The sequence below is a fragment of the Ogataea parapolymorpha genome, chromosome VI (genome assembly GCF_000187245.1).
Source record: "Ogataea parapolymorpha DL-1 chromosome VI, whole genome shotgun sequence".
In the NCBI taxonomy this organism is placed as follows: domain Eukaryota; kingdom Fungi; phylum Ascomycota; class Pichiomycetes; order Pichiales; family Pichiaceae; genus Ogataea; species Ogataea parapolymorpha.
The window spans coordinates 222,868-245,667 of NC_027861.1; the positions used below are offsets into that span (position 1 = coordinate 222,868).

Below are 22,800 nucleotides of genomic sequence, written 5' to 3' on the forward strand. Positions count from 1 at the left end.
ATAAGTGTATATATATATATCTATAATATTTTTCAGGCTGTGTACTTCTCTCAAGTATCGGAGGCTATTTCATTAAATCTGTGTTAGTGGAGAATTATTCCTTACAAAATGCCTGGTCTTGTGGAAGCACCTGTTGAGCCATATGCAAGACCCGTCAGGACTAAAATCCAGCTGGCTCTGGACTCTGACGACGAATCGGAATATGTAAGCTTGAACAGCCAAGTTTATGAGCTTATCTATGGCGACTTATCAGACAATAAAGCGAGATTCGTTTCGCTTCAGTTACTAGGCAGCCCGATATTTGTCGAGTCCCAGCTGTTTAGAGCAGAGTTGGATAGCGAACTTCCACAGGACAGTATTGGATTGCATAGTCCCAGACTCTCTAGCAAGTATGGATCTGATTTCACGTTGGAAAAGTGCATTGTAGTTCCCGTGACAAAAGTGTTGTCGCTGACGTCTGTCATTATGAGTTTCCCTCATGACGTCTACCGGCTTCTTGAAGGATTTTCTAAAGAGCGACTGCTGGAGATCATTGCCAGCGAAAGAAGATCCAATGTGGGCCACATTTTGATTCGCAAAACCGATTTTCTCAAAACTCTGCATGGCGAGATTATTCATTGTGAGCCTGTTGACCAAGGTTTCTTATCGTTAGACACCAACTTGGTGATCGTGAAACAGCAGGAAGGTCTTAAGAGAGGGTTAAACACAAATATCAATGGGTCTCACCCTGATCCTTCGCAGATTCCTATATCTACGCCTATGGATTTCTCCGTTTCCAACCTTGATTTGGGGGATCTAACATTTGATGACACCTCTATATTCAGTAACTTGACGCTTCAGCCCTTGGAGCTACAAATTGGCTTCCTAAAGTACAGCATGCTGATGGACTGCACACACATTCTGGAATCATCACACGAATTCGATCATGAGGATGATCAGCTTTTTGCCTGCGTATGCTCTTCGGTGTTACAGAAAATTGGCTGTTTTAGTGGTGATCTTGTGCAGCTGCAAACCTGTGATTGTGGGGCCGGCATTGTATGCGCATGTGATAAGAGTGCAAGGGAAAAGATAACCATAAGGGTTTTCTCACTGGCAGATCCAAACGACTTTGATCCGGAAAAACTGTATCTTTCGCCTGTCTTTCTCAACAGTATCGGGAACCCTCGCAAAGTTTTTGTAAAGAGACTCGCGAGTCAACGGCAAAATGGCGACTTCGTCTGCGAAAAACTCGAAAATCATGTCCCTGTGGCCAAAGAGGTGGTAATTGCAAGAGTTGCATCTCCAATAACTCTTGACAGAACAATGCAGCATTTATTCTTGTCAAACCTTAAGACATACTTTGAATCGAAACACCGGGTTATTGTGAAAGACCAATATATCCCTGTGCCAATAGACACCGTGTTGGCGAAGTCCCTTTTCAGCACGTACAATGCATCTGGTGACGAGACTCAGCCTACGATCATTCCGCAAGGAATACCTAACGAGCTTGCCTGGTTTAAAATCACAGACGGGACTACTGAGACGGATGATGGCAAGAGCTTGGTAGCGGGAAAACAGTACATTATCGATCCCGCCAAAACAAGAATGATTCAGTCTGGAGTCTGCTCTGACAAAGTGCCTCTGAGCGATGGCATATCCTACAGCCAGTTGAGAGACTATTTTGAGCTTCCTCGACAGTTTGCTTATCCTTGCTTGAGGATTTCGAACGTGCCCACATTTCCCTATGCTAACCAGTTACGAAAGATTATCAGTGTTGCCTTTCGTATCCGAGACAACAGCAACAATGGATCAAGGTTGCAAACTACAATTCTCCTCTCCAGCATGGCAAGATGTGTGGGCAAGGCAACACTTGTTAGACGCATTGCCACGGAATTTGGAGCAAATCTTCTCGAGCTAGATGCGTACGATCTTCTCAACCAGTCATCGGTTAGTAAGACCATTGGGACGATTAGGGGCAAGTCTGACAGGGTTGTTGATAGTTGTTGCTCGGTTATACTTTATATCCGGCATATCGAAGCACTTGCAAAAAAGCCAGATCCTAATCAGCAACAGAAAGATTCTATGTCGCTAAGGCTTGCTGAACTAATTGACGAATATACATCCAAAGGCACCATATTTATTGGGTCTACCAATGACGCTGATGCCATCTCGGAGCTGATCAGGTCAAAGTTCAAATTTGACATTAATATTAATGTCCCCACCGAACCAGAACGTAAACTGATTTTGACAGACCTGCTTGACGATATGAAAGCTAAGGACAAAACACCTGTGGTCTTAAGACCAGACGTTTCCCTTGACACATTGGCACTGCAAAGCGCAGGATTGACTGCTAACGACCTAGTGTCTATCGTGGACAACACAATCGCTATTGCAATCGAGCGGCTTGAAAGGCTCTCAGAGGAACAAGGGGTCAATTGGGACCAGCTTCTATCCTTCAATGGTGGACTTATCAAACTTACACCTGAGGATTTTGAGACATCCATTAATGATGCCAGAAACAAATTCAGCGACATGATCGGCGCTCCTAGAATTCCGGACGTCAAATGGGAAGACGTTGGAGGACTGGACGTTGTAAAGGATGAAATTCTGGATACGATTGAGATGCCGCTCAAACATCCCGAATTATTCAGTAAAGGAATGAAGAAAAGAAGCGGTATTTTATTCTACGGGCCTCCCGGGACAGGAAAAACCCTGTTGGCGAAGGCTATTGCTACCAATTTTGCTCTCAACTTTTTCTCGGTTAAAGGCCCAGAGCTCTTGAATATGTACATTGGAGAGTCCGAAGCAAATGTGCGGCGAGTGTTTCAAAAAGCTCGCGACGCGAAACCTTGTGTGATTTTCTTCGACGAGCTGGATTCGGTTGCTCCTAAGAGAGGAAATCAGGGGGATTCTGGAGGAGTGATGGATCGTATCGTTTCCCAACTCTTAGCAGAATTAGATGGCATGAGTGGAGCCGAAGGAGGAGACGGTGTATTTGTCGTTGGTGCCACTAATAGGCCAGATTTGCTGGACGAAGCCCTTTTGCGCCCAGGAAGGTTTGATAAAATGCTCTATTTGGGTATTGCCGACACTCATGAAAAGCAAGCTAAAATCATCCAAGCACTGACAAGAAAGTTCCAACTTGACCCGGCGGTCGACCTCAGCAGAATCGCGGAAACCTGTCCTTTCACATATACGGGAGCAGATTTCTATGCTTTATGCTCCGATGCCATGCTGAACGCCATGACTAGAACTGCTGGTGCAGTGGAGAAGAAGATTAATGAATACAATTGTAGCCGTGGAGAAGGAGATAAGATTAGCACGCGGTCCTGGTTTGATAACATCGCAAAGCCCGAGGACACACAAGTACTGGTGAAATCAGAGGACTTTGCCAAAGCCAGAGATGAACTGGTTCCGTCAGTTTCGGCAGAAGAGCTCCAGCATTATCTATCAGTGCGCGAGAACTTTGAGGGGGGCAAGACCCAAGAGATTATGCATGCAGTACCTGATGGGGCCGACATCGTAATCTCACATGACTAGTGTCTAATTGAATATGGTAATCGACTTCATTAATGCGTCTTTAGCCGTTTCCCAACTCTTATCATCCAGCTCGACCTGTAAATTTTTCCATCTGAGCCAGATATTGATGTTCGATGAGGTGCCCCCACCCTTTTCCAAAGGCTCTCCCAAAGCCTCCAACAAACGCCTTCCGGTAAATTGTGAATCTAGATTATAAGGCAGAGCCAACTGGCACGGTCTGAACGACTTGTTCCTGAAGAAGAAATCAATACTGTCGATTTTATTGTTAACTATAACAAAGCTGACCCCAGCATCGTAGAAGTTGTAAATTTCGCAGTCTCTGAGAACTACCTTCGTTGAGTTTTTGATGTCCAAGCCAACTTTTTGAAGCAATGCTGGCTCAAGTTCGCTCCCCAAAAGGCTTATCCACCTGTCTGACATGCCCCGACTTAGTAGTGCAAGCTCCAAAATATAGTGGACGAAAATATTGTTCATTCATTTTCTTTCATCATGGAGTCTCCGCTAATTTCAACCTTTGGTGAGCGCTTGGAATCGTTTCCAAGCTCCACTGAAGACTATGCAAAAATAAGGCATAGACTCTCGAATAGACTACAAAAGCTCCGCCGTGCACTCAAAATTCAAACCAAGGATACGAAAAACTATAGGGCTAAAGAAAAGACGTCCTCGATTAGTCCGGAGGATTACGAAAAGGACACCAGATTTGGTGATCTTCTTTTATATCTAATTGAAAGAGACCTTGTGTTTGTGGAAGAGATCACGTATGGCCAGATTGAGTACTCAAGAACCACAAAGACATTAACCATATCCAAACTGAAAAAAGCTCGTCAACATGCTAAGCACTTACTTTCCCTGCTGGCGAACGAGCAAGACGATCTCAAGTTGCTTGCAATTCTAATTTTAGCCAGCTATGTTGAAGGTCGCTTGGCATTTTCACGCAGCAAATGGGCAGAGGCCGCATTCGCTTTGTCGGTCGCTCGTTGCTCATTGCAGTACTTGTCTCAAACGGAAACTTCTGACCTGTACACCCAGATCATTGAGGGATACATTGACTCTGAGTTGAAAATTTGTGCACTGAAACTGGAGAACGACAGAAATCCAGATCTCCTCCAATTTTCAAAGACATATGCCACCAAAGACACCATTACTTATTTGAGTAAGGCTATCAATATGGTGAAGGCCAAAGATGGAGACGTTCTCAAGCCTATCTCCAAGACCACGCTGGTCGATTCAGTTTCGTGGTTCGAATTTAGTGCTCCGCTGAAGGATTTGGATCTTGCTAGAGCCATCACCAAAGCACAAACCGAGGAAAAGAATGTGGTGGAGACTGATCCTGCATCGTTTGACAGGTCGTTTTTACTGTGGACTGATGCATCGAACTCCCACAAGAGCTCATTGAAAGGTGGCATAGAATCCGATGACGATGAAAATCAGGACAAATACGTGATCATGACGTATATCGATTACCACCAACTGCTCCTCAGAATTAGAAGAAACATTTCCCTTCTGAACAGAGTGAATGCGAAACTAAACAAGAAAAAAACAGTTTCGAAAGCTGCGTTTTTGGAAAACGCTAAGGAATGTGTCAAGCTATACGAAGATGTCATATCATCATTCAAAGAACTCACAGAGCTTTCAGGCGTGGCCCATAACGAGAGCCTCCACTCTTCCCTTGTATCGCTGCAAGTGTACTTCTCTGCGTTGAAAGCATACAAGTTAGCTAAGTCTTACTTGATATCCAACAAGTATGCGGAGTCACTCGCATTGCTTAATAAGACCGTGGAAATCCTCAAAGAGGTGAAACCGTTGGAGGAGGAATTTGAGGGAGGTATTCCAAACAACGAGGAGATTGAAAAGTTCAGATCTGAGTCTACTTCTCTGTTCACAAAAGTTCATGTTCTGACCATGTACTTCACCAAAGAAAACCACAAGCCTCTTCTTGGAGACTATCTGATTGATAATGTCGATGCATTCCCAGATCTGACTAACGAGGAGTTACTCGCTAAAATAGCCGATCTCGATGCAAGGGTTAAACCTGTGGGAGTGAAGCCTGTTCTGTTTGACGTCGCATTCAACTATATAGGCTACGACTCAGATTTGTCCAAGGTGTCTGCCGGTGATTCGAAGTCGGAGAAGAAAGCCGGCTTCTTTGGCTTATTTGGACGTTAACGATGTCTAGCTATGTAATAGAAAAAAATAGGTCAAAGCAAATTTAATTTCTTGGTAATACTTGTTAAATGCAGTCACTTACAACAGTGGATAACGATTCCAGCCACGCATGCTACATATGCTTGGCCGGAAAAGACGAACTCGCACCATTTTGTAACCGCAAAGAATCTAATGATTGGGTGAAGCCCTGCAAATGTTCGCTGGTGGCGCACCGAAAGTGTTTCTTATCGTGGGTTTCCAGTCTTGATCTCCAGAAAAGAAAACAGGAGGATGGCTTTGGATCTAGTGATCCCAACTCTAGACCAGGTACTCTCATGTTCAACTACAACATACAGAGTCTTTTTTTCGGATTGCCTCTTATCAAAAAGTCGGAGATTATCACTGTCTTCATTGACTGCCCTCAATGCAAACGTCAATTATGTTTCCAGACACCGAATTCTCGCATTCTGAATATAAGACAGACCATCGACGCCGGTATATCCAACATTATGCGTGTGGGGATTTCCTCTACCGTGATATCATCGTCGGTCGCTTCCGTCAGCATGGGTTTTCTAGTCGGTCTCAGTGCAACGGGTCTTCGAGTCATGCAAATGGTGACCCCACAAAGTGTGCAACTTTCTCTCTTTGATGTCAAAAACACCACAACGCGAACGCTGGTCTCCGCTTTGGAAAAAGGGCTGATTCCTATACCAAAGTTTCTAATCATTACCGCGTCTATACCACTATACTTGGTGTACATGAGGATGAACGTTCTGGGTACTGGCCCGGTGAATATGATTGGAAGAGTCTTTCCTTTGCTCCTTTATAGGGATTATCAGGATCTGAAGGATAATCCGGCAAAGAAGTTTCTACTGTTGACTTTACCTCTCCAATATCTTTATAGGGCAATCTACAGCTTGACCCTTAACAGATTGTATTACAGATGGTGCAAGCAAGTTCAGCCCTGTTTTATAGCCGACAGGCTGTCGCTGAAAGAACTAGAACGCATAGAAGAAGAAAATAGGGAGGAGTTTGCGTATTTAGAAGCAGAGAAAGAAACAGAGTCTTCGATACCAACGGATTCTGGACTGTCAGGGCTATTGCAAAGATTATTCAGAGCGTTGACTACTAATTCAATCATCAGAAAAATCCATCTATCAAGACTTAGACGGGAGTTAGTCAATTGTTTCAAGTTTGACTATTCCAAGGTTTTCCAGGGGTCGCAATTTTACTTCTTCTTAGCATCCACCCTCTCATGGCCATATTTAGGAGAGCTTGTCAGCAGACATCTGATGTCCAGAATACCTCACATCAACGAATTTTTGAACAAGCACATCAACACACCAGATGAGGCGGAGTTCCTGAGAAACTTGATTGGATGCATCGTAGTTGTCGTACTGAAAGACTTCGTCAACTTGTATTTCAATTACAAGAAATTCAAACAGTTGCGAGATGTTGATGTCGTTAGTGGATTGAACGATGACTTCATGCAATACATCAACGACAAATACCATCAAGGGGAAGATGTGAATTAGGAAATGTTAAAATCATGACGTATATGACGCGAATCACCATTATTGAATAGTAATCTACACTCTCTTTCTTCTTCCAACGTGAGCCTGGAAACCAGTTTTAATCGACGACACCGACTTGGTAGAACCACAGGCGCGACACACAATGAAGTGCAGTCTGTTGGTGCTTTCTCTCTTGAGCTCCGTGTTCATAGATTTGCAAGTCTTGCAGATAACATATTCCTGAATGTATCTTCTCAACACACTCTCAATATTCTTTGCCTGGAATCTTCCTTTGATGATGAGTCTCTTCTCACCATCGATAGAACCTGAAGTACCCAACTCTGCAAACAAATATTGAATCAGATGCTCTGGGTTTCTTTGCAAGACAGAAGCGATCGTCTGCACGTTGGCGAACATAGTCTTCTTATTACCTTCTCTGGCCACCTCAGGAGGAGGAATCTTGAGCTTGGACTGCTGGCCTCCAGCCAATTCAGGATTCTTTTCTTTGAGAATGCTGTAGAATCTTGAAAGAAGATTTTCGTATGCCAGAACTGTATTACTGAGAGAGTCTTGTGTTTGTGATTGCTGTAGTTGTTCAGTTGAGGCAGATGATTGATCGTCAGCATGAATACCAGCCTTTTCCAATTGTTTGTCAAAGTCATCTGCTTCGCTGGATTTAGTGCTCTTCTTCTTCTTCTTCTTCAGTTTGAGCCCTTCGAGTCCATCAACGAGCTCGTCCACTGGTTCTGGGGTATCAGTTTCTTTTGTCTTCTTTTTCTTCTTTTTTAGAGATGAGAACATTTCGTCCAAGTTTTCCTCAGATGGCGTAGTAGCCTCCTCAGCATCGGCTTTGCCCTTAACCTTCTTCTTCTTCTTTAGCGATGGATCAAATCCTAAATCTTCCGACATACTGTGATTCTGCAGTTTTATCGTTACAAAATTTTTCAGCATTAGCACTTTCGGAGCTCAAAAGCCGGGTAAGCGCGACACGGTAGCACGTAACATTAAATAAATCTATTCACAGCTGATTAGCCTTGAGCCCCTTACATATACTTTCCACTTCACGCGATTCTTCCGTTGCCTTCTCAATCTCTGTTCCCTCCTTGTACTGGACTTTCTGAGCCGGTTCATCATCGTCCTGCTGGATATCAAATTTCTCCAAAAAGTACTTCTCCACCTCAGACTTGTTGTTCTTCTCTGCCTCATAAATAGCATCGTGGTTGAACTTGTTCTTCAGGAATGGATCTGCGCCGAACTCGCAAAGTACCTTAATTGTCTCTGTGTGCCCATTGTAGGCTGCCCAATGCAGCGCGGTATTTCCCGATTCATTCTGTTTATTCACTAAGTTTTGTGCGTCGCCCTTAGAAAGCAGTCGCAAAAGGTATTGACACACCTGGTCATGTCCGTTCGCCGCTGCCATGTGTATAGGGGTAGCTAAAGTGTATTCATCTTTGATGGTCAATAGCGTTTGTGGATCGACATGTTTCTCGAAGATCTCTTTCAAAGAGTCAAGATCCCCCGCTCTGGCCTCGTATATGATGTCATCCATCTCTTCTTGGGACAGCGTCTTTTGCAAGTCAGCCATATTGGATAGAATATCGAAGCTCTATTTTTTTTGAATTTTTTTTTATTGACACTAGATCGTCTGCCAAAATTTATTTAATGGCAAAATTGCAGATGGCTTCTTCAAATCAGGGCTCGGAAGGAGAATGTAATGGCCAGAAGAATGCCCAAAGCAGCAGCAATCTGATGGATATTGAAAAGATCAAACAAGATTTGAAAGGGTTCAGGGCAGACCCAACTTATGTGCGAAAAAGGACGACACCTCTTGGCAAGCTATTTGATAAGGTGAGCGACTTCGTTGGCACGCATGAGAGTCAAAATACGATTGACGACATGTATGCAAAGCTAAATGTTGAGAAGCATACTGACAACAAGCTCAGGAGGCGGGAACTAGTCATCCACCAGCTCTTGGAATTTTTGCTCCAAATTCATAGCCTTGTCCCACGCAACAACCAGACAGATATAATAGCCATTCCGTTATACGATATGAAGATTGTCAGCAAAGTGGTAAACATTATTGTGATAGAGGGTGTGTATACTTGTTTACCACCCGGAATAGGTTTACCTTTAGTAAAGCGCAGACTAAAGAATTTCAAGATTCCCCTGAAAGTGGTCAAGGTACCTTATCCGCAAGGTAAACCCATCCTAGAAGACATTGTTAACACATTCACAGAAATTTATAAAACAGATAGCGACCTGAAAAATCTTTTGCTTGTCGGCACAGGATATACAGATGCGTTGACTTGTTGCATCGTTTTAGCTAAGTCAGAGCCAAGTTATCAATCAAAATTCAAGTTCTTGGAGTCTATTTCGTCAACGTATCAGTTATTTTCACTCTACGGTACTCTTATATCACAACCATTAGAACCATGGTTCAAAAATTTCGTTATCGATCGTTTGGCAGACCTTGTCGTTGAGAGGGCGCACAATGGGGTCCAGTCTTTGATCGAGGTCATAATGGGTTTAAGGGAAAACGAGACTATTGATGTTGCCAAGATTGATGAAGTGCTCAGAGTACTGCTTAGCACAAAGCCATCAAGATTGACTAAAATCGAATATCTTCAGAATATCGGAAACCAACTATTCAACATTTTAGTTCATGTGAACTGGCCAGTTATGGTGTCTATTGTGACTCAGCTTCTGGAACAGCTCTATGCCAAGAATCCCCTTATCGTGCGCGATTTCGTTTTCAAACGGATATGGAACATCTTCAACCCCGATACAAGGGAGTTTTCAAATGACGATGAGAATATAATGCTCACAAGTGAGGTGGAGCTCAACAATGCTTTCAATGTAGTACTTTCCATCACGAGAACATCTGGCAACGAGGACTTTGTGAAAACAATGTTCGAGCCAATAACTGTGCCGTTCTGGTCATATTTGCTTTACCAACGCAAAAATTCTAAAGACTACAGTTTGATTGAGAAAGTTTTTGTATCCGTACTGGCAAGGCCAGACGAGAACTACACAATTCTCAATATCCTTCTGAATAATTTGATGGCAATTAATGGGAGCTCGTGGGAATTTGGCTCGGGAGAAAATGGATTAACATATATCAAAGAGAAATTCGCAACTAAAACTCATTTCGATATACTCGACAGTGTGGATTTTGTGACAACATCTTTTGGGGAACTGGTGAAGAAACTGAGTGCCATCGACGAACATCAGGTGCAATATGTGTTTCTGGCATGCCTAAAAGCCTGGTTGAATGCCGACGAAAGGTTTTTAACCAAAGATGATGAGAATCCATTTTTTGGGCTGACAAACCTCAAGTTGATTGAATATTTGAGCGACAATTTCAAAGACAGCTTGACTAAATCGGTTGATAGCACTCTGGAATTATTGTACTCGGTTATAAAAGATGAAAAGAAAATTCACTCAGAGACTTTGAATCTCGTTGATGAAAAGGAGGATTCGGATGACGAAGAAAACGACAACAACGCAAACCTCAAAATTGTTTTTGAAATACTATCCACCATCATCAGCGACTCTAAACTCTCGTCAAAATCTTTGAAAACTTTATCAAACATACAATCAGCGCTACAAACTGTCAATCCAGACTTAGCCCAACGCTTGAGCACCATTATGTCGCAAATTGATACAAAAGAGGCGGAAACTGTTACGAAAGAAGAACAAGATATAGTAATCAGACAAAAAGCATTGAAGAACCTTGCAGACAATTCCCCTCCTATCAGAGTCCATGGGCTTCAACTTCTCAGAAAACTGGTGGTATCTCAAACACCGGCGATATCTTTGGCGTTTGTTATCAATCAACACATGTTGCAACTCAAAGATCCCGAACCTTTTGTTTATTTGAACGCCATTCGAGGACTAGAGGAACTATTAAGATTCGACCAAAATTTGATTGGCAACTATCTCAATATTTACTCCAATCCCAAGATAAATATAGATGAACGACTGAAAGTTGGTGAGGTGATCCTCCGATACATCAACTTTTCTGGAAATGCTTCTAAGAATGCTGGTCCGATAATTGGAACGACCTTGGCCATCGTGAGGAAAGATTCGAACAATGAAGTCACGATGAAAATGTCTGCAGTGTCGTTGCTTGGGTCATTGTGCAAAAAGAATCCTCTTGCTATTCTAAACCATATGGAAGACATTATGGATTGCGTGTTTGGTATTTTACAATTAGAGACCAACACAGATTATGCTGTGCTAAGGAGATCTGCTATCGTGCTCGTTAGTGACATTCTCTCGACCAATGATGGACTACAACTCTTGGGAAAGTATGGAGATAAACTCGATACAACACTTAAATATATAGCGGAAACGGACAATGACTACCTAGCTAGAGAACAAGCGTTGTCGGTGCTCTCACTCGTTGATGACAAATTTGCACAGACATTCCGCGAGACCGTCAAAATCCATTAGCCTTATATAAATCGTACATAGAATCCCAGCATCTTCATGCCTCAACTTCTTCCAATAGCGCAAATCTATTAGAGGGCACGAGGTCGTTCGATTCTTCTTCTTCTTCATCCATATTTTCCCAGTCACTATCATCTTCTGTGGCGTCCTTGCGTCCTTCAGTTTGGCTATTATTGTCATGATATAATAGTTTGCTTTTCACCGCTTCCTTGGCTTGCTTATTTATGGTATCCCAATTAGCTTTTCTCATGGATTGAATTTCTTTTGCTCTGTTGATACTGGCCTCGATTTTAGATCCAAGCCTTCCGTCAATAACTACAGCTTTTTTTCTTCTAGTCTTGATCGCTTTGGAGATAGCTGACTTGCTCTTATTGGACTTTGAAGCTTTTTTTTCCATTTTCTGCCGCAATAAGTCTTCATTTTTAGATGCAGATGCACGAATCATTGGCCCTATAGTGTCAGTTTTCTCCAAACGAGGAACTCTTTCTAGATCTCTCGCCTCCCCCGTTGCTTCACTAATTTCGCCCCTGCGGGCTGCACGAGAATGCTTGGAAATCTTTTTAGCCATAGTAAAAGATATGCTAAATAAATTGAATATTTTTTTTCATAGCCCTATGTAGTGCCAAAAGAGCACGTCGATCGACGCGCCGATAATCTAATCACCTCTAGAATTTGAACACTTGACTCTTGTTATAGCCCAGCTCTGCAAGAGCTCCAGTGAGCTCACCTTGGTCACTTGGCGACTTCTTGTTTCCAGAGACAGCCTCGTAGAAAGGTGGAGGACCGCAGACAAAAATGTGGATGTCATCGGAAGGACCGGATAACTCCTTAGACAAAACATCCTTGGTAATGAATCCCTCAGTGATCTTTTGGTCTGCGACCTTAGTAGCTTTGTCAACAAAGTATCTGACCTTGAATTGATCTGGGTGCTTGTTAGCCAAGGCATCCAGTTCCGGCTTGAGCAAAATGTCATCAACAGTCTTGGATCCATACAAGAGCTTGATCTTTGTTTGGTCCTTCTCGTTTTTCAGAATCTCATGAATCAACTGGTACAATGGAGTAATTCCGGTACCACCGCCAAGCAAATAGATCTCTTTGAAGGAGTTTGGCTCCCATTTCCATTTTTGAATAGGACCTTTGAAAGACAAGGTGTCCTGAGGCTTTAGCTCAAAGATGTGAGAAGACATTTTACCTCCATCATAGTGCTTAACGAGCATTTCCAAGGTTCCCTGTTGCTCATTGTCACTAATTGGAGTGTATGGTCTAATAACGTTGTTGCCCTTCTCGGTCACGAATTTGGTCATAACACAGGAAGCGGTGGTCAAACCGGATCTGGCGTCCGGGCTTGGCAATTCGAAAGTGAGAAGCTTGGTGTCGTGAGACAATTGCTTGACCTCCTTCAATTTCAAATCAATCCACTCATCGCCGCCTTTCAGGGCGGCCGGTGCCTCGCTAGCAATTGAGTTCATTGAGTGGTAAAAATATAAGCTGCTGGCAGCTGCAGCGAAAATTGGAAGAACGTGTTTAGTTCTCAAACGGGCTAGACTAGATAAAGCAAATGACATTGTAAAATAGAATAAGTTAAGTATCGAAATGAATTTTTGGCTCGATTGCTTACAGAACAAAAAAAAGCGATGATTGGTGGAGACTCGGAATTAAGCGAATGCTAACTTTGAAATTGCGTCTTAATAACCAATCCCAGCCACAATTCTAATTCTGCAACCTCCGATTCAAGTAGATATGCGCATGTACTGCAAAGATGCGTCTTCCGATGAAGAGCAATCGTATAAGTAATCTATCCGCCCCATCAAAAAGCGACCCGTCGATCGCACTCTTCTAGAACTGAATGCGATATAAATTAGACGGAGCGAACTAACTCACCTGACAAAATGTTTAAAACACTCAAGTCGAAGAACGAGCTTGTCTACTTGACTCGCAAATTGATCCCACCTTTACTGCCTAACTTCCACAAAGGCCAATGTGGTCGCGTAGCTGTCATTGGTGGATGCGAAGACTACACAGGTGCTCCATTTTTTGCTGCTCACGCTGCTGCTCTTCTTGGATGTGATTTGTCCCATGTCATTTGCGAGTACTCAGCCGCTCCGGTGATAAAATCATATTCCCCTGATCTTATGGTTCACCCCTACATGCGAGATAGCTCCAAAATGAAGGAGCATTTCCGCCTCCAATCCAAGACCCCGACGCCAGAATTGATTGATAGTTACATAAGATCCGAGATTTTACCCAAAATCACCTCATTGCTTGACCGAATACATGTCGTGGTGATTGGGCCAGGATTTGGGCGTGATAAGGTGATGTTGGAAACTTTGAAGATAGTGATTGAGGAGATCAAAAAGAGAAATTTGCCTGTGATCTTGGATGCTGATAGTATATATCTCATTTCTCAGGAGCCAGATATCATCCGTGGGTATTCCAGAGCTATCATAACCCCAAATCCAGTGGAATTCAAACGCATTGCTGACGCGCTAGGCATCAAGGAATCAGATCCTAACCTTGAGGCCAAGGCTGTTTCGAAGGCATTACAGGTGACAATTTTGCGTAAAGGTGCTGTTGATTTGATTGTGGACGGAGAGCAATTGATCATTGCCGAGGAGGAGGGCGGCCTTAGACGGGTTGGAGGGCAAGGAGACTCGCTTACAGGCATGATTGCGACATTCCTGGCCTGGGGCACCTACACTTATCGTAATAAGCTCTGGGCAGAATCCAAAGAAGAACCTGTATTAGGCGATCAAGAGGTGAAAATGCTCGCTTGCTACGGTGGAAGTATTCTTACAAAATACGCTTCTAAGCTAGCATTTGAGCAACACTACAGAGCAATGCAAACATCGGACCTTCATAAGTTCATTGGACAAGCATTTTTGGAGAAGTTTGGAAAGAAGGAAGATGAAGATTCAAGTTATACGTTATAGTTTAATGGAAAATTTTACCATGCGTGTTCGGTTTTTCTGAATTTTAGACCTAAGAATCTTGCAAGGTCGTCGTAAAGGCCATCAAGCACCTCTTTAGAGTAGTCGGCCGAGGATGGTTTGAATTCTGAGGGATCCACATTTGGAGACTTAATCTTTCCTTCCATGAAAGCACGCAACTTGGCCTCTTCTTCCAAAGTTGGTGGCAGGAGCTCATAGAAATGACAAAGGGAGAGTACTGAATCATCAGACAAATCGCGGAACTCTTTCAATGTCTTCGGGTAAAGCGTTTCAGGAGGCTCGTCACCATCGGAGTTCAAAACCGGAGCAATGAGATCGGTGTCTTTCGAAAGTCCCGAATTGATGGTTCTTCTCAGCGATCTTTGTTCCAGGATGTTCAATTGACCTTGCAGCTCGCCCACAAGCTGAACAAGGTCATCGTTGGTAGCAAATTCTGATGTGTCAATTTGTCCTTGTTTTGAAATTGTGCCATCGGGTCCAACTCTTGGAACATCAATGGAATTGAGCTCTCTGTCGGTTTGTCTTACTTGGAATCTCAAAAGCTGCTCCCCAGTGCGGCTAATCACCTTGCTTTGCCTTGCAACAAGCTCTTTCAATTCATCGATCTCGTTTTTCAATTCCTCTAAGGAAGACATTTTCGAAGGGAGCAATATATATATTAGTTTTAAATAATGTGGAGAGAAAAGCAAAAGCGCATGCATGCTCTTATATATAGATACAGATCAAAAAATCTTATTTCTGGAAAATTACCCAACCTAAGCAAGAGTGATAATTCATGTCGCGATTATTGGATCTCAATTACCAGCTAGCCTATTACAAGGCCTATCATTTTCATCCAAAAAACGTTCGGATACACTTGATGTGTATTCCGTTGATATTTCTCACAGCGGTGATCATGGCAGGTGCAGTAGATTTGGGCCCCGTCACCCTTGCTCAAGCCGGAATGATCGGTTATGGTATTTATTATCTCTTGTTGGATGCAGGTATGGGCCTTGTCTCTCTGATATTTGTCTTTGCAGCTGCCTATTCTTCTACGTTTTTACATTCTCACTTCCCAAGCTCCCAGGTCAACCTTTATGCACTAAGTGTTCATGTTTCTGGCTGGATTGCACAATTCTTCGGTCATGGATACTATGAGAAACGGGCTCCTGCATTGCTAGACAACCTTATTCAGCCGCTAGTTTTGGCACCATACTTTGTTTTGTGGGAGATTGCATTTGAGTTTGGCTATAGAAGAGATTTGAAGAGAACAATGGAGAAACAAGCGAAACAAATGCGCACGGACGCTGAACGGAGACGATTAAACGTCAACAAATGAGCGATCCTGAACGAGAGAGTTCTTATTTTGTGTGATTATTTATAAGCCGTAAGCTGCGCTCTCTATACCTTATACTCTCGGCACTACGCTAGGTACAAAAAAAAATAATGTTGCCTAATTTATAGTATGTTTTCCAATAAGTATAACGTTGATGGTAGGTTGGTTGTGATTACTGGAGGGTCACAAGGCTTAGGCTTTGCTCTGGCAAAGAATTTGTACTTGAAGGGCGCCAATGTCATCATAATCTCACGCACCAAAACGAAATTACTCAACTGCGTGGAAGAGATCAAGAAACTCAGCCAAAAAGAGGACCAATTTGTCGACTACGTGGCAGCGGACCTTTCTAAATACGAAGATTGTGAGAGAGTGTATGAATACTTAACTTTAAAGAAATTACTTCCCGATGATCTCATCTGTTGTGCGGGTATCGCTTATCCACAAAAGTTTGCCAAGATCCCAATATCCAAGATTGATGAAGGAATAGACATCAACTATAAAACCGCCGTCTACTTCGTACACGCTATGCTTCCATTAATCACCGAGAAAGTACGGGAACAGCATCTTGTGCTATGTTCTTCTGTCATCGCTTCTTATGCTTTTTACGGCTACTCACAATATGCCCCGATGAAAGCTGCTGTGAAGGCCTTTGGAGATTGCATGCGACATGAGCTTTTACCGTACGGGGTAAAGGTCCACACGTTATTCCCCGGAAATTTTGAATCGGAAGGCTACGCCCAAGAGAACTTGACAAAGCCCGCTTTAACTAAAGAGATAGAAGGTGCTTCCCCCGCCATCTCTGCGGAAAAATGTGCGGAGATCGTGGTGAATTCTCTACAAAATGGCAGCCTTTACATCTATACCGATTTTATCGGCTGGGTCCTGGGATCCTTTAGCTTAGGACTTAATCCAAGGGAATGGTGGTTCGCACAAATATTTTTAAGCTTCATTGGATCCTTGGTGGGTCGGCTTGTTGATCTATATCATGAGCATCTGATCAGGAGGCAATCTCAAGAAGAAGCTAAGCAAAAATAATATAACGTGTTCAATTTTTGTTATTTATAAATCTGTCAATACTTTTAGTGATCGAGTCTCCCACACCGGAGTAATCGAGCGAATAAATGTAATTGACACCTTTGATAACTTCGTGGTTCCAGATGTCTTTGATGCTTTCAGCGAGGGTTTTTTGTCTAAATTCAAGAACATTGGACTGATGAGGAACTGGAAGATCTCTTTCCTCAATAATGCGCGATGATTCTCTCAAAGATTGCGAAATGACTGCTTGATTTAGACGAAATTCACGAGCGGTAAGGTAAGCGATGGAGCCTGTGAGCAGCACGCCACCTAAAAATCCGTGGATGCGTCCGGCCATAATATTAAACTCAAATTTATTTCTTCGTGTAAAGAGAAATAAAAGATCTCCGGTTTCGAGCCCGTATGAATTTCTACTGAAAGCTTTTTTAATCTCTAAATTTGATCACCATGACTCTGGGCAAGAACTCGAAGCAGCTTCGGCATATGCTCAGAAACTTGGGCGCATCTTTGATTGAGCATGAAAGCATTACCACAACGCTTGCTAAAGCAAAGAGAACGCAAGCACTAGTTGAAAATCTGATTACAAAGTCAAAGCATTATAAAGAATCGGGCCAGCTTGACAAGCTGCGTACCAAATTAGATGCCGAACTATACAAACCTGACGTTGTCATACCCAAGATGCTCAACGAGCTCACTAATCGTTATGCAAATAGAAATGGAGGATACACAAGAATAATAAAACTTGAGCCTCGGATAGGAGACAATGCTCCCCAAGCTATGCTGGAATTAGTGGATTCCTCGACCAGAGAGATGAAGTTCTGGTACCTTGCGCGTGTGGTTGCCCGGCTGGAGCAGCAAGGTTTGCCATTAGACAAGCTGACTGAGAAAAATGTGCAGGCTTTGCTTCTACACAGAAAAAACGGGGAACAGGTTTTCAGAGACGCTGTTGCTATTTGCAAAGAGAGATGGTACAAAGATATCGAGAGCGAGACCAAGCCAAGAATGAAGTCAGACAAGAACGGCTTCCACAAAACTTTTACGGACTACGAAGTTGTTCCGAGAGAAAGTCAATAAAGATAAAGCTTATGTAAATAGAATTAACGTATTACACCTATTTAAACTTCCTGCGAAGACTGTTTATGGTTATAGGAGTTGATGCTGAAAGCGTTGTTAAGTAGCTGGTTAGTCTTGAAATTGAATGCCTTGGTTTTGTCGTAGACTTGTTGGTAGACAGAACCTGTCTCGGCACCACGAATCAACACTTTGTCATTCTCAAGCTTGAAGTTGTCTCTAGCAAGTGCGTTATCGATGTTCTGGTCGTTCAAAAACTTTTTCAATTGCTCAACAGACAGCACCTTGTAAAGCTTTCCGATGGTGTCCAACACCAGAACTTGGGCATTTTTGTAAAGTTCGGCAGTGTCCAAAGTTCCAATGAAAAAATCAGTTGTGGAAAGCACTTTGAATTGCTTCATCACCTCAGGTAGCTCATCAAATTCGTAGGTCACGAACAAAATCTCTACAAACTTGGTGAATGGGTCTTGATATTCGTATTCTTCTGTTTGCACGGCTCTAACAAGGTCTTTGATTCTTTTCTGTCTTAGTTGTGGCTTGGAACTTATCACTGCAACCACCAGGTATCTCAAAATCCAAGGACATGAGGCCTGAATGGTAGAGAGGTATGAAGATGAAAAAAACAAATCGACGAGACTTTCCAGACCATTTTCGAGGTTGAAGAAAATGAATAGCGAGAAGTGAATCAACCAGGTTCTCTTGTTCAGCTGATCAAGAGTGGACCCCTTGAAATGTCTGTTGTCTATGATCTCTCTGAGCTTGTTAAGTTCTTCCAGAGCATCAGTCCAGGACTCAGTGATGATCTCAGATGAGATTTTACCCCAGGTAGCGCTCAGGTTCAAATCCTGGTTAACAGAGAGAAGTCTAAAGTTGTTCAAAAGGTCAGAAGCAACCACGTAATCTCCTCTGTTGTACTGAAATTTTCCAAAATTGTAAAGTTCCAAAATCTTTGCGTCGTCAATGTGGTGGTTTTTCGAAAGATACTCCCTGTTGTAAGTCTTGTCCTGTTTCAGTGACTCCTGGACATCTTTGGATGCAAGGATTTCTAGAGTTTTGCTGGTTGCCGCATTCAATCGGGCATATTCCTCTTCAATAGCCTTTTCCTTCTTTTCGAGATCGGCAGGTATAGCCTCACCTGGATGCAAACTAGCATATTTCTCTCTAATAAACTTGGTCATGTTGGTGTCTTTCAATAGATCATACTCCATAGACTCAACGTCTTCAGAAGAGTAAATCGAGTCAAGGTTTTCCACAAGAGGAAAAATCAAGTGTCTATCCAAAAATTGTATGAATTTAGGGGTCAGATCATACTTTCTGGCTATCTCGACCTCCTGGGCCGTCAACTTAGCATGTTGTGTTGTTTGTTCGGTCATTCTATCAAAAACACAAAAGAAGCCAACTTAAACCTATCTGAAAATTTTTCCATCCTTTGATAGTCCCGTCGATCGTCCAGAACAAAATAAAGTCAACGTGATTGGAATTATCAACATGTACAGAGGATTCAAGGTAGGTATTTGTTCATACCGCGACTAACAACATAGGTTGGCCTTCCCATTGTGGCTTCAATGGTCTACATGAACGGCCAATCAATCGAGTGTGAAACCAAAAGAAAATTCTATGAAGCGGCCACTGAAAACACTATCCCGGGCCTTCCTTCAGAGCCACTAAAGCCAGAGCCTAGTAAACTAGAGGAGATCAGAGACTCAAAAGTTGGATTTTTGCAGGACAATATTAAACATGCGAGATTGCAGCTCATTCAATATCTTGATCTTGCCAAGGACAAGTATATTCAACAATCGGAGCAGTATTATAAAGTGGAACGCCAAGTGACAGACACACTATCTTCTCTCCACGATAAAAGAGAGGAACTGTTTCCAAACTCGCTCTACGTTTTAACCGGATTTCTGACGGGTGTTGTATTCACCAGACGCAGCAATATTCTCGTCAGATCTACCGTGCCATTATTTTGCGGAGTGGCTGCATTCAGATTCTTCCTTCCATCGACATTCTCGAACGTCATTTTTTGGCTTGACAACTACGAAAGAAAACACCAGCCAGAGCTTTGGTCATCCCAGAAAGACTTGTTCAATAAGGCAAGCAAAATGATCGACCAGGCAGACAAATTGGCCACAGAAACCGAGTCCGTTGTTGGCAAGTACTTGGATGAAACCAAAAAGATGGTGGGAACCTACGCTGGACTCAACGTTGAACAAAAGGTCTCTGAGAAAAAAACTAAATGATACATCTATTTAACTCTAAATAATTAATCACTACCCGAATCAGTTTCATCTTCTCCCTCATCACCATCATCTTCGGTGTCACTATAATCGTCCTCATCATCATCACCGTCCTCATCTTCGTCACTTTCATAACTCTCTTCACCGTCATCGGCAGCAACATATTCCACAGAAGTAGCGTAGCCTTTAGAGTTGAAGAACTTCTCAATGCTCTCCACCTTTGAAGGACTGCAGCAAACAAAACACACAGACGATTTCGGATCAAACATCGGAAGGAAGTATTTCTTCAACACATCAACGACATCTTGCGATGTCACTTGTGACAAACTTTTCACCAGTGTTTGGTTGTAGTCAGGACCCCTTTTCATGAGTACTTGATCAAAGAACTTTCTGTATGCTGCACTGACGTAATTGGTTTGGCCATTTACTAAAGAGTTCACAACTGAAGACATAGCACCGTGCAATGCCTTGTCATTGATCTGTTGCACTTCAGATGCATAAGATTGAACAATTTCTTTGCCAACTTCGAAACACTTTTCCACGTCAACCCCACGATAAATGTCGTAGATGACTGTCCCCCACTCAACGACATGATACACATTGGCACCATAAGCTAGACCAGACCCGCGAATGCCCCTCCAGAAAGGCCCCTCAACACACTGGAGCACCTCCGCTGCTAAGAGGATCTTTGCAGACTCCTGAGCATTTGCGTCTAACGGTATTCTTGCCATCAAATCCATGTAACTGGCAGACGATCCGGGAGTTGAAATGATGTAGCACTTACCAGAGCTTTCTAATTTTCCCACATCAGTCAAAACCTTTGACGTATATGGCAGGTCAGTGAGTGGCTCCGACATGGATTTGAAATTTGCTGCAAACGTCTCCCAGCTGGCCACAGGGTGTTCCAATCTCGCAACATCTGCAACGACCAACACACGCAAATTGTTTTGCTTTATAAGCTGCTGACGGAATTGTTCAAGGTCCCTGGCCACTGTATCAAAATCGTCATCAATTGTTTTCAGCACATCCTTCAGGAAAGCCTCTACGAGGTACGTTCTTTGAGCCCTAGCAAGAGATCTTTCGGTTCTGATATGTTTATTCATAAGAGTGTTCAGCATGGAATATCCGGATCGCTTCTTTGATGGCAAGTTGTTCAAGGCTTTCTCGACAGCGACTTTAACTCTATCTTGCGTGAACTTGGTATGGAACAGCAACTTGGTATACCAATCAATCACTTTTTCATAGTTTTCGTTTCTTGCAACAATTTTGAAGTCGACAAATTCTTGGAAGTTGTTGTCGAAGGAAGTGGAGACGGTGGCGGAAATGGTGTCTCTCTGGACATCCTTCACCACTTCTGAATAGGGAACAAGCTTACCATCTTGCTCAAGGGGTAACGTGAAAAGGCTAACAAAAACATGAATGTAGTTTAAGAGCTTTTGATCAATTTCAAATGATGAACAGAGCAGGTCGACGGTAACAAAATTCGATTTGATGTTCTCAAAATGCAGATATAGTGGAAAACCCTTTGGTGTGTCGTTTTCAACTTTTCTAGTCACTGCCAAAGACACATCGTTGGCAACGTCATGATTTTTTCCAGCGGCAATCGACTGGGTTTGAATGAATTTGATCTTGGCTACATCAGGGTAGCCAAAGGATTCTAAGATTTCTTCGGGGATGGGATTATTATTTTTTTCAATGGCTGCCTCTAATTTGGTAGCAAGCTTTTTCAGGCCTTCAGGGCCTAGCTTGGCTTTTCTGTCCTTCAGTAACTGTTTGCTGGCCTTTCTGTTGGATCGATACAGCTCTTTGGATGGCTTTGCTATTATGAACAATGACGGATTGCTGACAAAGTATTTTGTGTAGAGCGATCTCCATTTGGCAGGCTCCCATGACATGAGAATCTCGTAATCCTTGAGATCCTTCAAATAGCCTGGTAAATCATTGCTCGACTTATCTCCATAGATAAACTGGTAAATGACAGACGTCACAAATGTATCATCATCGTTCTCCGCTTCATAGATAAGATCCCACTTACTTTGGTCAACCACATCTCTGATTCTATTAATGTCTAGCTCAGTTTCGTGGGATGAAAGAACTTCTGTTATTTTCTTTGGCATCTCGTCAATATCTTCAATTGAAATATTCGAAAAATCAATGTTGATAGCGGTCTTAATGTAATCATCGTTGTATGTAGAGACATGCGTAGCCAGCGGGTTTTCGACCTCGACAAATGCTTGTCTGAATAGAGACACAGACGAGTCCGTCAAATACTTGGACAGTGTTTCAACCGCTAAACACTCGAGTAGATCAACGCCGTTCGGACCAATAAATGTTAACGTCAAATCGCCTTTGGATTCGTCCTCGTCTCCAAAGAATACTGTTTTTGTTATTGATGATGACAATGGACCATCCTGAACAGAGTCCACAAAGGGCCGTTTATTTGGAGTTTCGGGTAATGGTGTTATTTCTGCGTCAAACTTGTCCAGGATATCCAAAAGCTCATTTTCGTCAACCATTCCAGTTATTATAAGACATAGATTATCTGGTCTATAATGCTCCTTGTG

The 22,800-nt window shown here is 42.8% G+C and overlaps 18 protein-coding genes across 18 annotated transcripts; 9 read left to right on the forward strand and 9 right to left on the reverse strand.

The window, feature by feature from the left end:
• Positions 1-108: 108 nt before the first annotated feature.
• On the forward strand, positions 109-3,519 carry HPODL_01223 (Peroxisomal membrane protein PEX6; the record flags this gene model as incomplete). The annotated part of the gene is made up of 1 exon (XM_014077725.1): positions 109-3,519. The coding sequence occupies one exon, from the start codon at positions 109-111 to the stop codon at positions 3,517-3,519; it is 3,411 nt and encodes a 1,136-aa protein (XP_013933200.1).
• A 3-nt stretch (positions 3,520-3,522) lies between these two features.
• HPODL_01224 (uncharacterized protein) lies at positions 3,523-3,939 on the reverse strand (the record flags this gene model as incomplete). The annotated part of the gene is made up of 1 exon (XM_014077726.1): positions 3,523-3,939. One exon carries the CDS (start codon positions 3,937-3,939, stop codon positions 3,523-3,525), a length of 417 nt encoding a protein of 138 aa, XP_013933201.1.
• Positions 3,940-4,008: 69 nt separating this feature from the next.
• Positions 4,009-5,685, forward strand: HPODL_01225 (Signal recognition particle subunit SRP68; the record flags this gene model as incomplete). Its single annotated transcript, XM_014077727.1, has 1 exon — positions 4,009-5,685. One exon carries the CDS (start codon positions 4,009-4,011, stop codon positions 5,683-5,685), a length of 1,677 nt encoding a protein of 558 aa, XP_013933202.1.
• A 68-nt stretch (positions 5,686-5,753) lies between these two features.
• On the forward strand, positions 5,754-7,199 carry HPODL_01226 (Membrane-associated RING finger protein 5; the record flags this gene model as incomplete). Its single annotated transcript, XM_014077728.1, has 1 exon — positions 5,754-7,199. The coding sequence occupies one exon, from the start codon at positions 5,754-5,756 to the stop codon at positions 7,197-7,199; it is 1,446 nt and encodes a 481-aa protein (XP_013933203.1).
• A 54-nt stretch (positions 7,200-7,253) lies between these two features.
• On the reverse strand, positions 7,254-8,087 carry HPODL_01227 (Eukaryotic translation initiation factor 2 subunit beta; the record flags this gene model as incomplete). Its single annotated transcript, XM_014077729.1, has 1 exon — positions 7,254-8,087. The coding sequence occupies one exon, from the start codon at positions 8,085-8,087 to the stop codon at positions 7,254-7,256; it is 834 nt and encodes a 277-aa protein (XP_013933204.1).
• A 109-nt stretch (positions 8,088-8,196) lies between these two features.
• On the reverse strand, positions 8,197-8,763 carry HPODL_01228 (Ankyrin repeat-containing protein YAR1; the record flags this gene model as incomplete). Its single annotated transcript, XM_014077730.1, has 1 exon — positions 8,197-8,763. The coding sequence occupies one exon, from the start codon at positions 8,761-8,763 to the stop codon at positions 8,197-8,199; it is 567 nt and encodes a 188-aa protein (XP_013933205.1).
• Positions 8,764-8,840: 77 nt separating this feature from the next.
• On the forward strand, positions 8,841-11,633 carry HPODL_01229 (uncharacterized protein; the record flags this gene model as incomplete). The annotated part of the gene is made up of 1 exon (XM_014077731.1): positions 8,841-11,633. One exon carries the CDS (start codon positions 8,841-8,843, stop codon positions 11,631-11,633), a length of 2,793 nt encoding a protein of 930 aa, XP_013933206.1.
• A 34-nt stretch (positions 11,634-11,667) lies between these two features.
• Positions 11,668-12,198, reverse strand: HPODL_01230 (uncharacterized protein; the record flags this gene model as incomplete). The annotated part of the gene is made up of 1 exon (XM_014077732.1): positions 11,668-12,198. The coding sequence occupies one exon, from the start codon at positions 12,196-12,198 to the stop codon at positions 11,668-11,670; it is 531 nt and encodes a 176-aa protein (XP_013933207.1).
• Positions 12,199-12,295: 97 nt separating this feature from the next.
• HPODL_01231 (NADH-cytochrome b5 reductase 2) lies at positions 12,296-13,099 on the reverse strand (the record flags this gene model as incomplete). The annotated part of the gene is made up of 1 exon (XM_014077733.1): positions 12,296-13,099. The coding sequence occupies one exon, from the start codon at positions 13,097-13,099 to the stop codon at positions 12,296-12,298; it is 804 nt and encodes a 267-aa protein (XP_013933208.1).
• A 420-nt stretch (positions 13,100-13,519) lies between these two features.
• HPODL_01232 (ATP-dependent (S)-NAD(P)H-hydrate dehydratase) lies at positions 13,520-14,560 on the forward strand (the record flags this gene model as incomplete). Its single annotated transcript, XM_014077734.1, has 1 exon — positions 13,520-14,560. One exon carries the CDS (start codon positions 13,520-13,522, stop codon positions 14,558-14,560), a length of 1,041 nt encoding a protein of 346 aa, XP_013933209.1.
• Positions 14,561-14,574: 14 nt separating this feature from the next.
• HPODL_01233 (uncharacterized protein) lies at positions 14,575-15,213 on the reverse strand (the record flags this gene model as incomplete). Its single annotated transcript, XM_014077735.1, has 1 exon — positions 14,575-15,213. One exon carries the CDS (start codon positions 15,211-15,213, stop codon positions 14,575-14,577), a length of 639 nt encoding a protein of 212 aa, XP_013933210.1.
• A 140-nt stretch (positions 15,214-15,353) lies between these two features.
• HPODL_01234 (putative membrane protein) lies at positions 15,354-15,896 on the forward strand (the record flags this gene model as incomplete). Its single annotated transcript, XM_014077736.1, has 1 exon — positions 15,354-15,896. The coding sequence occupies one exon, from the start codon at positions 15,354-15,356 to the stop codon at positions 15,894-15,896; it is 543 nt and encodes a 180-aa protein (XP_013933211.1).
• A 126-nt stretch (positions 15,897-16,022) lies between these two features.
• Positions 16,023-16,928, forward strand: HPODL_01235 (3-ketosphinganine reductase, catalyzes the second step in phytosphingosine synthesis; the record flags this gene model as incomplete). The annotated part of the gene is made up of 1 exon (XM_014077737.1): positions 16,023-16,928. The coding sequence occupies one exon, from the start codon at positions 16,023-16,025 to the stop codon at positions 16,926-16,928; it is 906 nt and encodes a 301-aa protein (XP_013933212.1).
• A 10-nt stretch (positions 16,929-16,938) lies between these two features.
• HPODL_01236 (uncharacterized protein) lies at positions 16,939-17,265 on the reverse strand (the record flags this gene model as incomplete). Its single annotated transcript, XM_014077738.1, has 1 exon — positions 16,939-17,265. The coding sequence occupies one exon, from the start codon at positions 17,263-17,265 to the stop codon at positions 16,939-16,941; it is 327 nt and encodes a 108-aa protein (XP_013933213.1).
• Positions 17,266-17,375: 110 nt separating this feature from the next.
• On the forward strand, positions 17,376-18,002 carry HPODL_01237 (Mitochondrial ribosomal protein of the large subunit; the record flags this gene model as incomplete). Its single annotated transcript, XM_014077739.1, has 1 exon — positions 17,376-18,002. One exon carries the CDS (start codon positions 17,376-17,378, stop codon positions 18,000-18,002), a length of 627 nt encoding a protein of 208 aa, XP_013933214.1.
• Positions 18,003-18,043: 41 nt separating this feature from the next.
• Positions 18,044-19,372, reverse strand: HPODL_01238 (eukaryotic translation initiation factor 3 subunit; the record flags this gene model as incomplete). The annotated part of the gene is made up of 1 exon (XM_014077740.1): positions 18,044-19,372. The coding sequence occupies one exon, from the start codon at positions 19,370-19,372 to the stop codon at positions 18,044-18,046; it is 1,329 nt and encodes a 442-aa protein (XP_013933215.1).
• Positions 19,373-19,487: 115 nt separating this feature from the next.
• On the forward strand, positions 19,488-20,239 carry HPODL_01239 (uncharacterized protein; the record flags this gene model as incomplete). The annotated part of the gene is made up of 2 exons (XM_014077741.1): positions 19,488-19,505; positions 19,541-20,239. The coding sequence occupies 2 exons, from the start codon at positions 19,488-19,490 to the stop codon at positions 20,237-20,239; spliced, it is 717 nt and encodes a 238-aa protein (XP_013933216.1).
• A 23-nt stretch (positions 20,240-20,262) lies between these two features.
• On the reverse strand, positions 20,263-22,752 carry HPODL_01240 (uncharacterized protein; the record flags this gene model as incomplete). Its single annotated transcript, XM_014077742.1, has 1 exon — positions 20,263-22,752. One exon carries the CDS (start codon positions 22,750-22,752, stop codon positions 20,263-20,265), a length of 2,490 nt encoding a protein of 829 aa, XP_013933217.1.
• Positions 22,753-22,800: the final 48 nt, after the last annotated feature.